The 15,619-nt window shown below is 37.2% G+C and overlaps 1 protein-coding gene across 2 annotated transcripts in view; it reads left to right on the top strand.

Moving 5' to 3' along the window:
* Positions 1-15,619, top strand: part of LOC149233422 (protein SAWADEE HOMEODOMAIN HOMOLOG 2-like) — a 118,115-nt gene that overhangs the window by 34,847 nt on the left and 67,649 nt on the right. For both annotated transcript variants that reach the window (XM_089379750.1, XM_089379751.1), the window contains exon 6: positions 9,244-9,307. In XM_089379750.1, coding sequence (XP_089235876.1) covers positions 9,244-9,307 — 64 coding nt within the window. The remainder of the gene's footprint in view (positions 1-9,243; positions 9,308-15,619) is intronic.

Consider the following 15,619-nt stretch of genomic DNA (forward strand, 5'->3'; position numbering starts at 1 on the left):
AAATTTTGAATATTGAGGAAATTTTGAATTTTTCAATTAAATGCATTTTAATTAATTCAAAAATTAAATTTTTGAATTAATTTCCTGAAAATTTTGACTTTCACTTAACTGACTTTGACTTAACCCCAGGGACCAAAGGCATAAAATTTAGCAAAATAATCAATTAACCTTAGTCCTTGGACCTCTTAAAATTTAATTTTTAAGGACCAACGAATTTTGTCTTCGAAGAATTTAAATTTACCTGGGACCTAGAATTAATTAAATTTCTGGCTTAGGATTTTAATTAATTTTGGGTAGAAAATTTAATTAATTAACCTATGAGGGGATAAATTATTTTTCCAACCCTCAAGATCCTTTACATCATGATTTTGACATTTTTTACATCTCAAGGGGGAAAACCCATCTGAAAATGACCCTCACAAACTACCCAGTTCCGTGACACAAATATAATCTAGTAGATCAAACAATTTGTAATAAAATAACATAACGAAATAGTTAGGATTATTCCCAAATCACTTTTATATAGACTCGATCTAGAACACTAGGACTCCCCTAAGATCCCAGTTACAAAATCCATTTCGGCTTTGGGAAGGCTGAAGGAAAACTTTGCTGACTATCCGAGAATGGATTGGTGAGACAAAAAACCTCCTGGAATGCAGATTGTCACCAAAAAATTAGGTTTACCTAGGTAATTACATATACGACACAGATTTGCTGAGATTATTTACAATTTACACATGCAAAGAGGGTTTACAACATAACATGATGATCAGGTTGATGATGATAGTTGAATGGCATGGACATGTCGATCAGGCGCTATCCCTTTTGCGAAATCCCTTTTGCGAAAAAAGGGGGTGTACTGCTGTGGGTCGTTGACACGTAGTGGTTAACACACACTTCGATCCACACTCTACTCTGCCTCCATGATCATCAATACAACGCTATCAACCTTCAAACTTCTGCCATCACACTATTCTAGTCTATCAATCTCACACATAGGTATTGCTCTGTCAACACATCAACGAACTGATCCAAATGCAGGACATACGTATTTAATCTTCAGATTGCTCATTGGACCTTTTGCACACTGCATATGCACTCTACAACCACACATTGGTATATGCCTCCCACTGAGAACCGTCTTTTCCTTTCGCACCTTGCTATTACACATTTAGCATACTAACTTGACAGGTGCGCACAACTCCTAATTCATTGAAAACTCAATATTGCTTTCAGAGCACACAAATTTAGCGATTATACATTACACACAGAGCCTTTTTCCTTGATCAATCACACTCCTAACAAATGCGCTCTGCTATAAGGGTTTGCATTAGCGGCAAATCGTTCACACTTCCAATAAAATTTGACTGATTCAAGGCACAACATTAAATTAACGTGCCTTAAACATCACTCGACGGACCAGATTGTAAGCTATTAACACCATTCAAAACCATGGACTAGGTATACTGGGTAACTTTTCGACACACATTCTTCAATCGTGGGTTCAACACACATCGCTCTGTCACTCCATTTGCACACAAGCTCTTTAATTATTGAAAACTGATAACACGAACAACCTTCGTGCAATCCATACACCATTCAATTGCATTCGATCCCCAACATTTGATAAGACTGCAGTTCTAAACACGTTCTTTGCGTAGGGTGTCTTTTTATTTAGTTGATAAATACAAAGCAATGCAATTTACACCAAATCCTCGATGTACATTCAAAATGCGGGGTTTTCTTGATGAATCTTAGCGACCAGCTTGGGATATCGCGATACCACAACTGGAATAAAGTTTGAGATTGACTTACTTCTTCGTTTATGGCTGCATTGAATTTGTTCTTTTTTATGCGAAAACGAACTCATGTCGTGGTTTTTTTGATCAACAATATTAAATATTTTGCATTGACGTGTTGTAGCAATGTGCATCTCTGCCCAGTTAAACGATGAGACTTAGCTTGATTGGCTCAATGAAAATCTAGATAGGATTCAATTTGGAAAACTCCGATCGGGGTAGCACATGAATCTTCAACTCCTGATTTGCATAGTATGGTGCTTAGTTACACGTCACACGATTTAGTAAAACACTCGATTGCTACACGAAGGGTAGTACCACTGCAAACAACGAATTTGACCCACTGGAGATATGAAATTCAGCCTTGGCACAATGACAATTTTGACTCCTGCAACCTGCATTAAAATTTCTCGTTTCAGAAGTAGATGATAATCCTTCCACTACTCAATCCCTAAGGATGGAAGGAAAACCATCTCTTATACCATTTTAATATTCTGAAAAATAAATAGACTAAATTTTTTGGAATTTTGCAATAAAAATTTTCTTTATTTAAAAACCAATCTAATAGCAGAATTTACACCATTAAAGTTTTGGCACAAGAAGCAATATGAAAACCCATAAATACAACAACTCAAAATAAACATGAGAAATAATCGCAAAAGCGGCTAAATTCAACCTTAGTATATTATATGAACCTGTTACAAATAACAACAAATGACTGACAATAGCTCCTCAAAATACTAGAAATGAAGCCCAAAATGGAAATCTGACTCCTGAGTGATCCCCACTTCAATCCACAAATATGCTCTAGATCTACTCACTAATTGATGTCAGTGAAGCTTTATGAGATTTTTGGATCAAATCTCTACATTAGTGAGTTAGGGTTTTGTCCAACACTAAGAAACCCAAGGGTTTTCATCCTAGGGCTCTCTGAACTTGAAAATCAAGTTCACTAAAACACTCCATGAGAAAATATTTCAAATCCAAGATATCCCAAATGACTTGCTTCCCCTCATTTTAAAGATTTGATGGATATATCTCTAGCCTTCTAGAAGCACTTTTATTTTATTATTTTATTCTCACTCTAGAAGCTTCTCCCTTTTATTTTATTTAAGTGAATTTTCATTTTATTGAGACAAGAGGCTCATTCTACAACGTGGTATGAGGGGGTGTGTAAGTTTGTTCGTCCGTTGAGTTGACACGTGCCTTTAAAATAAAAATAAAAATTATGCTCTAAATAGAAAAAATAGTGTCGACTACAATAAAAAAAATGAATATGTTATAATGTAATTAGAATTAAAAAAAATGTGTGAGAAAAATATTTAAATCTTATACTTTTCAAAAATGTTTCAACAGGAGATTTAAAATAACTAATTTATGTTGATATCAACTTCATATATATCTATATACAGAAGAGAAGTTGTTACAATAAAATATTTTAATGTTGTATATAAAAAATATTCAATGTGGGTTATTAATAAAATATTTTAATATGAATTAATATTGACATATACTTAAAAATATGTTAATAATAAAAAACTATTTTAATTTGTACTATTATCTAAAATATTTTAATGTCAATTGTGTATATATTATATATCATTTAAAAAAATATTATGTATATACCATGAAAAAATTAAGTTTTTATGGTTAAAACATATATTACACATTGTATTTTACACTCTAAAGAAGTTTGTACATGAAGAAATTTGATCCCTCTTGACTCATTAGATCTGTACTTAAATGGATCTATGTTGGTTTTATCTAAGTCATTTTTAATCCAGGAAAATGGTAAATCTGCCTCTATGATCTCTGTGACCATTGAAAGTCACTTTTCGTCATCCCATCCTGTAGACCTCTTCATCCGGGTTCCATCGAGCTTCCTTATCCAAATAATCCCACTAGCAGCTTCCTTATCCAGATGGCTTTGCATGCCGCCAAACTAGCAACTATATACTCTGTCGTTGCTAAGCTCAATGAAAATTGGTCTCTGACCCTATTGAACCAGGAAACAATTGCTAACCCAACACTGAAGACGCAACCGCAAGTGCTCTTCTTGTCTGTGTAGCTACTTTCCCAATTTGCATCTATGAATCTCTCCAACTTCATTCCATCCGTTTGTGTGTACCGCAGTCCAAACTCAACGGTGCCCTTGAGATACCTCAAAACATGTTTTGCAACAATCCAATGAACCTTCTTGGGTTCAACCATGAATTGATTAATATTGTTTTCTGCAAAACAAATGTTAGGTCGCGTGTTCAGCAAGTACATAAGTGACCCAATCAATTGCCTGTAAAGCGTGGTGCTCATTGGCTCTGACTTGGATGTATCCACTTTCCTCCAGTTTGTGACTAGAGGCGTAGACATGGGCCTATAGTCCTACTTCATGAATCTCCTCAGGATCTCAATGATGTACTTGCCCTACCCTAGGAAGATCTCTCCATCCCCTTGCCAGACCTCCAATCCAAGGAAATAGTGCATAAGCCCTAGATCCTTCATCTCAAACTCACATGCAAGATCTCTCTTGCACTCCTGGATGAGCTTCTTTGACCTTGTCATGAACAAATCATCAACATATGGTACTAGAACGAGCAGTTTGCCTCCAACAATAATGTAGTAGAGGTTGGAATGCACCTTAGTCTTTGTGAAGCCCAATCCCTATAGATAGTTGTTAATGCAGACATACCACGCTTGTGGAGTAAAGAGCCCTCGTTAGCCTGCACACGTGTCTCCCTACTATGTGCTTCGAACGCCCTCGTTAGCTTGCACACGTGTCTCCCTACTATGTGCTTCGAACCCATCCGGTTGCTTGATATAAATCTCTTCCTCAACAACCCTATTGAGGAAAGCTATCTTTACGTCCATTTGGTTGGTCCTCCACCCCATCTGTGTTGCAATCGATGTGACTGTCCCAATGGACGAGTATTTAGCCATAGGGGCGAATGCCTCATCATAATCTATGCCCTCCTTTTGTGAGAAACCCTATTCTACAAATCCTGCCTTGAATTTCTCAATGCTCCCATCAACTCCATACTTGATCTTATAGATCCAGCGTGATCCCACCACATATTTGCTCTCTGGCCTTGGTATCACCTCCCAGACATCATTCTTCATGATGGAGACATACTCCAGTAGGGAATTTCTCCACACCTGCTACGTGGAAGCCTCCTGGTATCTGGAGGGTTCAACCTCCAACAACTCTGTCATTAGGGCCATATGCCCTGTGTATTGCTGTGTTGGTCTACTCTCTCGAACTGAAGTCTTAGGAGCTCCCACTTGCTCCCGAGCCTCTCTGATCAAGCCCATCTCGTCGTCATCCTCCCAGTGCTCGGAGTCACGGGGTGAGAGGGTTGTTCTTGCTCCTCATTTGTGTCGAACTCGGCTTTGACCTACCCATCACCTTGTTTTACTATTGTTTGAGGAACTGGCTAAGCTTGCCGCTTGGGAACTTGTTACTTCTTCTCCTGAACTAAAACTTGCTCATTATCAAAGGAATTCCTCATAGCCCTTTCTTCCTCAAACTTCACATCTTTGTGGATGACTGTCTCCTTGAGTGCTAGTACATATATTTTGTATGCTTTAGAAGTCTCATTGTAGCCCACAAAGATGCCCTTCTCTGTTGTGGGCCCCAAATTTGACCCCTTCTCTATTGGTACATGACAATATAACATACTGCCATATATCCTGAAATGAGATACATTTGGTCTTTTGTCTATGAAGGCCTCCTCTGGTGTGACTTGCCCCAATACTCGGTGTGGTCTCCTGTTCTGTGGGTAGGTAAAGTGCAATGTTGCATGTTTTTGCCCATAGAAACACGGGAAACTCTTGATCATGCAATATGGCTTTGGTTGCTCCAACTATGGCCTTGTTTTTGCGCTCTACCACTTTGTTCTACTGAGGGTTATAATGTGTAGTGAGCCTCTTGATGCCCTCCTTGGCACAAAATTCCTTAAAGACATTGGAGGTGTACACCCCTCCATTATCAGATCTTAGTGACTTGATTTTCATTCCAGTCTAGTTCTCTACCAAGGCTCTAAACTCTAGGAATTTTGATAAGACCTCGTCCTTGTTCTTCATGAAGAATATCCAGGTTTTTCTCGAAAAATCGTCAATAAAGGTGACATACTACTTGTAGCCACTAAGGGATATAGAAAACATGGGCCCACACATGTTTGAATGTACAAGGTCCAAGGTGCCCTGTGGTCACAGTTGGGAAATGAGGTTTTGGCATACTTGCCAAGTATGCACCACTTGCACACGTCAAGGTGACATAATACTTGTAGCCACTAAGGGATATAGAAAACATGGGCCCACACACGTTTGAATGTACAAGGTCCAAGGTGCCCTGTGGTCACAGTTGGGAAATGAGGTTTTGGCATACTTGCCAAGTATGCACCACTTGCACACGTCATGAATATCTGTGTTGCATTTTGGCAGCCTAATTGCTATCTTATTGAGCACCTTCAATGCCCCATGGTGCAGATGCCCCATACGCTTGTGCCACAACTCACCCATCTCTCTCCTTGAGTCAAGACCATCTCTGCTCATAAGTGCTATGGATGTCTCAAACTACAATCTGAACATGATCTTCTATCTAACCCCAATATGCTTGGCGACTTTTGAATTTTGGGGCTGGATGAAGACTTTTCCCTCTCTAAAGGTTACTTCACATCCCTTATCTTTAAGTGTTGAAATTGAAGTGAGGTTTTTCCTGAGGCTTGGAACATAAAGAAAATCTCTGAGATATAAGTATTTTCCTGATTCCCTTTGGAACTAGACTGTACCAAGCAAGGCTGCACGGAGCGACCCCCACCTTTGAATCAACTCCTGAAGCGCGCTTTGCTCGAAAGTGCTAGGGGAGCGACCCCGAGAGTGTGCTCCTGCAAAAATAACTCGCTCCCTGGTCGCTCTTGCCAAAAAAAAATTGCTCCCAAGTGCTTTCACAGGGGTTAAGATTCTCAACCCTGGCAATGTTGGCAATCAATGGTAATGTTAAATTCTTAAAGTAGAAGTGACATTTCCTTTATCTTTCATTTTCATCCTTTTACTTAAATTTTTAACATTACCATGAAATGACTCATGATGTTTGAGAGTCATTTCGACCTCATTGGATTTCATATGGCGAAACTAGATTTTTAGATATCATTCAAAATCCAACATTAATGGTTTTTAGGATTTCAAGATTTAGGAGATTGCAATGTTTCCAATTGATTTTGTCATGTGTGAGGGTATGAGATTGGCATTTGATCAAGAGCATGAAGCCCTTTAAGTACCTTGATGCTGGTGTCATTGATTGTTGAACTTCGTTGATGTTGGTGGTATTGCTTGTTGAACTCCTCTACCATGGCCTTAACTAAAATGTACCCTTCACTCAATTAGGCATGCTAAGTTTTTTCTACCATATTGCAAGGTTGATGAGATGAACCCTTCGCTCAAACCAAAATCATTGGTTAGGCATGTTAAACTTTTTCAATTTCTACCATATTATAAGGTTGAGCAATCCATGTCTAAAAACATTGAGCTAGATGATGTTTATGTAGCTCTTGTTGATGATCCCATTTCTAGTAGTGCTGAATCAGTGATGAGTTTCATGAGTGATCTTGTGATCAGTGATTTGTATTTTTGATGTCTAGTTTTGCTACTGCTACTACTACTGAGGTTGCAAAGGAGTCTGACAAGCTAGATGATGTTTATGTAGCTCATGTTGATGATCCTGTCTACTAGATGATTGATGTTATATGGTCAAATCCACATTTTTATGCTTTTTATAACTAATTCATCCTTCTAAATGCTTTTGTTGACATATATGCATCAAAATATATATTATATAAAATTGGCTCCTGACCCAAAAGCTTCTGAAAATTGTTGCTCCCCACTCTCGCTTCCACTCCCAACCAGCATAGGTACCAAGCCCTTTGGCTCGATAGTTCCCATCATCTCCCAGCTCAATGTGAAACTTCATGTCTTTCTTTGTTAGTTTGCAAAAGAACTCCTTGTTTCCTGTCATGTGACAGGACTCTTCACTATCAATGTACCAAACATTGGTACCAAAAGAATTTGCCATACAAGCAATGAGGGAAAACTCCCTCTCATATTTGGCTGAGAACTTGTCAATCTTTGCAGAGGCTACAACCTGATCCTTCTTGGAACCCTTCTTCTGGTTTGGGCATTTAGTAGCATATAATGCCTTGGCTGATGGCATGAGAAACATTTGATTGTGTTGAGGTATTTCTTCTTCTTCTTTCCCTTGGAGCTCAACTCATCCCTTTTCTTGCCCTTCAATTTCCCCTTTTTACCAGCGAGGGCAAAATTTTCTTCACCTTCGCTCTTGGCATGAGACTCTGTCAAAGACCCTCTCTGAATCTCCTCTTGGACGAAATCATTCCATAGTCTCTCCCAATCTGGGAGTTTCTCCTGAGCCCCAACCCTGTTGACAAAAGTCTCCCAGGGTTTGGTGAAGCTTCTTGAAAAGGAGTGAAGGAATGGATTCCTTGATCTCTTAGGGGTTACCCTCTTGGGTGGGTAATAGGTCCAATGTTCCATGGTACCGTCAACAAATCGCACTAATGTGATGAAAATCATTGTATGGAACCTCATACAACATGAGTATAATACTTGAAAAGTCCACCTTCTCACACTCCTTTGGACAAAACTTGACCAAATCCATGGATGCTATCTTTTATGTTGACATGTTGACCATCAAACGTAGCCAAACACTGCAAATCTGTATGCAAGAAATTGAAAAGCAGACTCTTCATTAAATTATGAATGTACAAGACATAATCTAACTCGAGAACATGACTTGAAGGCATCTACAAAGATATGGAGCCTAATCCCTTAATAGGATACATGGCAACATTGCTGAACTCCACAAGCATTATTCCATCTCTTGAAACATGCTGAGGATCTTTGTCACAAAGCATGTCTTGATGCTCCATTACCTAAATACCATCCAATCCTTAAACTGTGTACATGGAAGGATTGGTCACCATGGTGGAGTGTGTATCTATCTCAACAGTGAAATCGTCTACACAGGAGAAATTTGCTAACACACTCCTGTTGTTGTTGCTATTGCTTACCCTTTTCCTTCATTCTCTAAAGATATTGACCATGCCTGTCACACTAGAAGCACAGTGACCATGTTTGTCTTTCATCCCTTGACTTGAAGACTTTGATTTCTTCTCCCTGACTCTCTGAACTCTCCTGGGTCCTCCATTTCTACCACCTCTCCTCTCCTCTCCTTACTGATGGATCAGGCCTAGTTCATCATCCTAACATGTAATGTCCTAGTGGCTAGCTTCCAAGTTCAACATTTAAAGCTTGAGTATGAAATAAACATTAATAGTCCTATTAAAAGTGTTCATTGGTCAATTTGCAATGTGTGATTATTCTCTTTAGAGTTATGATATTGGTGGTACTTAATTTCTGATTGTTTTGTTGACAGAAAAGGAGCCTTCAGATGCTCCTGAGTGGGAATTTGAGGCTCGATCTTCGAAGGATGGAGCTTGGTGAGTAGCTTGCTTTTGCTGTACTGTCAACAAGTGAATATTTATTGAGTGTTTGCATGTTTTTCTTCTTGCATTTTGCTTGACTCATTTAATGGTCACTTTACAATATATCATTCGTAAGATCTCCAAATTTTGGAACTTTAATAGGTGGTTTATGTTTAAGAGGAACACATTTCATACATCTCTAAAGCTTGTTATTTGAATGGTTATTGACATTTTTTCTGCGTTAAGCAGGTAAAGGGTGTGGGAAATAAAATATTAGGGTCTTCCAGAAGTTTAAAAAAAAAAAGCAAGCATAGATGGCAAACTGTGAGTGGAAAGGAAAAACGATGCAAATTTTATTTGAAGGACAGAAACAATGAGCTAGGAAAAATGAGGGCCTGTGCCTAGGAAGCAAGTGATGGGTTATGGATTTTGCAGGTAGCAGCCATGGGAATGAGATAGTCAAAAAGACTTTGGTATTCTTGACGTGAACTGGCTCTTAAAGTAGACGTTTATGTAATCTAGCATTGAATCCCTATAAATTTATTTCTTCTAAAGCAAAACATATAGGAGCGGGCAATGTCGAGAACAGTCTTTTGATATCTTCTTATTTTCTATCTTAGCTACAAAGTTTCCATTTCTAAATTTTAGCTACAGACTTTCCACATTCTATTTTTCGTTCAGTCGGTCTGTATACATATTACAATTATCTCTCTTTGTCTACCCATCTTCTCTGGTAAACCGTAAAACTCTCTTTGTGAAATTGTTATTCACTGAATTTATGTTTTGGTTACTATATACTGGATTTAGATGTGCAAACGTTACATGCTATCACATGTTTTTGTAATGGAAACCTTTATGAGGAAAAGTAGAACATTCCTTAAAATTGTGAAATATTCTAATGTCATCCAACATTCTGGGATCCCCTTGAAACTCTGATTGGATGCAAAGTCATAAGTTAAATGACTATACTATTTCTTAGAAGGTAGTCTGGTGAATGAATCTTCTCTTTCAGGAAAATGCGGCATCTGTTTCAGAAAGGAGTTGGAGGTCTAAGTTAAAGAAAGACTTGGGGAAATAAGTGTGAGGTCTTATGCTAAGACCTTGCCCATCCTTTCACTGGCAGATAAACTTTCAGGACATTTGGGAAGTTCACTCATCTTTGAAGTCTAGAGTTAGTTGACAGTTCGTAATAATATGCAAGCTGTTAAATCTAGCCTACACCAAATCGGGTTTACAGGTGGCTATTGCCTGATTTGTCAAAAAATAGAACAATTAAAACATTTTTTGTGGGAATGCAATGTAGCCAAAACCTTCTGAGTATGAGTTTTTGTTGAGTACTTCATTCTCTTTTTCAACCCTTCATTGGGCAGAGGATGTCTTTTGAGACACATGGATGTTCAGATAGGGAGGTAAAACCATATGGGACACCCTTAGGTTGACTTGTGTTTCCCTGTTGTTGACTGGTATCTTCAAAGATTTCTAGGCATTTGGAAAGCTGATTAATATTTGAAGTCTAGAGTTCCTGGGTTGACGGTTCTTAATAATATGCAAGCCGTGAAACTAGGCTCCACCAAATAGGAATTACAGGTGGCTATTGACTGATTTGCCAAAAAATTATAAACAATTAAAACATTTTTTTTTGTGGGAAAGCAATGTAACCAAAACCTTTTTGGGAATGGATTTTTATTGAGTACTTCATTCTCTTGTTCATCCTTTCATTGGCCAGGGGACACCATAAGGTCGAACCAGGGACACCATAAGGTTGACTAGTGTCTCACTTTCGTTGACTTGTGATGTAGAGCGACATTTAATGGTGAAACCAAGCTACTTCATTTGGGTGAATTAAAAGATTTCAAATCAGATTTAGCAATCCAAATTTCAGCTACTGTAGGGTTCTTACAAAAATACAAATTCTTTTGGTGCTGGAGCCAAAACAGATATGCTGCCTTTTCTTCCCTGGGCAGGAAGAGTGGATGTGCATTGCATACTCAAGCTTTGACCTAATGATGTACTTCCTTTTGTTCATTAATGAAATTTAAGATGCATTTTCCAAATGAAAATTAGTTCTTGAGATAAGAATCTCCCTTTCATTGACTTGTGATGTAAGTCGACATTTAATGGTGAAACCAAGCTACTTATTTGGGTGAATTAAAAGATTTCAAATCAGATTTAGCAATCCAAATTTCAGCTGCTGTAGGGTTCTTACAAAAATACAGATTCTTTTGGTGTTGGAGCCAAAACAGATATGCTTCCTTTTCTTCCCTGGGCAGGGAGAGAGGATGTGCATACTTAATCTTTGACCTAATGATGTACTTCCTTTTGTTCATTAATGAAATTTAAGATGCACATTCCAAATGAAAATTGATTCTTGGGAAAAGACTCTTGCAAAAATCTCTGATTTCTCGTGGTTTGCACTGGAAAATTTTAGGTTACATATTTTCCATGTCTTCCCAAGATTTTTAGGTATGAGTTTATGTTTACTGAGTTTTTCTGATTTTTTGCCATCATTTTCTGATTTTTTTGATTTTCCTTGTTGATGACCCGCACCAATTTTTTATTATGTTCTATTTCCTTATGTAGGGATGGGCAATTTGCATACTCAATATTTGGCCTAATGATGTAAATTGTGCAATGTCTTGTCGTTTGTTCATTAATGAAAATTATTATGCATTTTCTGAAGAAAAATTCATTAGTGGGATAAGGTGTATAATGATGTTGTTAAAATTGGCAACTAGGGCCAAACTCCATGTGGGTCATCTTATTTATGGCAGCTGATATTTTTCTTGGATTCCTCTTGTCGAGAGGTGTAGGATTGATCTAATGATCTAAGATTCCGACAAGTATTTATGGAGATATGAATTTATTTGTATTTACTTGACAAATTGTCAAGGTCGGCCAGCAGCTAAATGTGTGGCACACATGCTCAGCGTTTCATATAAATACAAGTGAGGTTGAGGCATTATTCCATCATCTCATCTCACTCATTCTTCTCTCTCTCTCCTTAGCATTGGGTTTACACAAGGAGCAGCTCACACTTGGGAAGGAGGACATGATAGAACATACCATAAATTAACAGGTGTTGCTTCCTATGGACCATTATGATGTTGGAGAGGATGAGTTTTTTGTAATAAGCTCCTGCTTTGTGTAGAATGAGATACATATGTTGAACATCACTATTATCAACTTACTAATCTCATATATAAACATGACATGGTAGTTTTGTAAAGTCCTTGACCACTATCGGCTGCAAACTCTTGACAATAATTACCCTGATTCCGTGGCTGTAAACTGTATGGGTTTCCTTGCTGTCTGGTATGGTTTTGGAATTTTTTGTGATTTAAATAGTTTGATGGTCTTTGCAAGTTTTATTTGCGTTCATGAGAAACCAGCATCCACACAATGTAACAAGAATAATAGACATGTAAACAGAACTGGTAAAATTTTATTGCCACAAATGAATCAAGGAAACATGTCTGAAACAGGCTGAGGCATGAGGCTGCCAGTCAGATCTGTTGAATTTTCTACAAGATGCACAGTAGAATATAATTTTCTGCCAGATAATTACTTCCTAATGATTTTCACACAATATTCTTATGCCATTGATATCATTGAGCAATTACACTTCAGAAAATATCAACAGTAAATGCAGCGGAAACAGTAAAGATCATAGAAAGACAGCCATGCACAACAGAAACAATATTTTTACCCTGGAAAATCCAACCTTGGGAGAAAATGCAACACCTTTTTCTTTAGGAGAAATTATTCTTCAGCAAGGTTTACAAATCAGCAATTTGTCTAGAAATCTGTGCCAATATCCAAGTCAAAATAGCAGTCAAACCTGGTCAATCTCCAGCAAATCAACAGTGGTCAAACCAGCCATAACAGTCAAAAGTCAACAATGGTCAAACTGCAGTGTGCGGTCAAATGTGGCCCTGCGGTCAACTCGGCGTTGCAGTCAACTTTTGTGGTCAAATCTGCACATGCAGCATGTGGTCAAACCAGCACGTGCGACCTTAAAAAATCAGTCAAACAGATCGGTCGAACAACAAATAAACAATCCAGTCAATGCTGATCAAACTTGCTTTTTCTCCTCACACATACGAGCAAGAGAGATAAAATGAAGAAAAAATGAACTCCAAAATCAGATTTTTCCTTTCTCAGACTTTCTTTTTCTTGGTGAGAAAATGAAATGTCACATCATCTATATATACTAATCGAATGGGGTGAAATATCAAATAACCCAAGGGACACGTCCCTTCACCCTTTTGGACTGACTTGTCATTCAAAAATTAAATTTTTGTTGTAATTCTTCATAATTCTTCTAGGCCGACTTAGGGATGCGAGAATACCTCTTCATAATACCTCTTGATGCTACATAAAAAATCAATACTCCCTCGATTATCCTTGGCTGCAACAGATTTCTCCTTTGCTCAAATTTCTCCTACGCAAAAAAAGTTCTTGAGCTTGCTATGTTGATGTAGTTTTTTCACATGCATGTCTATAGATCACTCCATCGTGGAGTAGGCAATGTGACTCCTCGCACATCAATAGATCACCCCATTTTGGAGTAGGCAATGTGAGTATCCTGGGCCATTAACCCTTGGCCAAATCAGAATGGCTCTTCAAGTAAATGTATCAATCTCCTCTAGTCAAATTGGCATGACTGAAGCGAACAAAGTTCTTCTATAAATTAATTACTCCAAAAGACGTGGAATATCAAGATATCCATGAGGATACAAATATTATATTAAATATATGAATAAGAATGAATGAATAGAATTTACAAATGAGAACGAGAGGCTTGCTTATATACCAAGCAAGTGTCTCTTCATGAAGAGTCATGTCCTATTAGACATGCCTCTTCAACCTAATTACTAGCTTAACTAACTATTATTTATGATTATTATCTTTTACATTATATTTATATTATTTATATATTTTATTTGTTACATTGCCTCCTTCCTCAAAAAGCTTTGTCCTCAAAGCTTGTCGATGAAAAAAGGCTTGATCTCTTTTTCAGCTTCGAACGTCCTTCTCTCTTGGAATAGTCATCCTCGTCGATACAAGTTGATATGATATTCTTAGTGACAAACAAAATTGTCGCACTGAGAAGGGATCAGACCATCCTAGATTAATTTTCTGTATAGTATTTTGATCACTGGAATTTTGTAACGACTTGTTAGCATAAGACTGGATTGAGATTACATCACTATTATCCGGAGCATCAGTTTGTTGTCTCGGTTCTGATTGGTTCAAATATGTAGCATGGTTGATTCATCTGTTCTCATGATTCGGATGCCGATATGGAACTTTTTTGGTTTGATTTCTCCTTACTGGGCATGTGCCAATTTTTATATTTTCTTCTGGCAAAAATGTTGTTGAGATGGTTATGGAACATTCACTTGGGATGTTCATTGTTTGAACTACAACATCTACGTGTGTTGTTTCTTCAACTGACTTGTTTTCTTGAGTTGTCATATTCACTGGATTGGTATTTGTTGTTTTGTCATCAATTTGAATTCCTACATTTGATACTTTTTTCTCGATAAATTGTTGTACTTTGTTTTCTAATGACTTCTTATCCTTCTTAAGTTTCTTTATTTGTGTCAATAATTTTTCACTATGGTTTTTAAGTCGAGAAACTTCTTCATTTTTGTCAATAGTGATTTTGTCAATTTAATTTTGCATATTTTGTAATACTTTTTTACCTTCTTGAGAAATTACTTTTGAAATATCCGATATATCTTCTGGCGTTACTGAATTAGGTTTCAGTGTAACATCTTGGAGTGTTATTTTCTTCTTCTTGTAAGAAAGTGTTAAAAACTTTTTCGTAGTATTTAGAATAAAGGAACTTAGTGTTTTCATCCATGGTGATCCCAAAACAATGTCACTATCGTTAAAACATAAGGTTTTCACAGTGAATTGTGAGGTAAAAGTATAATCTCCAATATTTAGGTGTAGATTGCTTATATTGTATTGTTTGCCAAAAATATTTGTTTCAACTATATTTGATTCAGGAATCACCAATTGATTAGCACATTTAGGATTAACATAATTACTTCTTTCAGTATGACTGATAGAGATTATGATGTCTCTTCCTGCGAGTGATCCTTTGATTTTAAATAGTGTGTAAACACATGTACTATAGGTTTCAGGAAACCTTTCATTACTAGTCTCCTTTTTTGCCTTGATGTTTTTATGTAAACAATATGTCAACTGGAGCTATTTTTATTATAAAATATCACTTATTTCTTCTATATATATTTTTCAAATATTCTCCTTTAATGTGGATTGTTAAAACTTGAATACCCTTTTATTAAAAAATAT

This window comes from Pinus tabuliformis, chromosome J (genome assembly GCF_031772625.1).
Source record: "Pinus tabuliformis cultivar Carrire ecotype Pingquan chromosome J, CPIR1, whole genome shotgun sequence".
Taxonomy (NCBI): Eukaryota; Viridiplantae; Streptophyta; class Pinopsida; order Pinales; family Pinaceae; genus Pinus; species Pinus tabuliformis.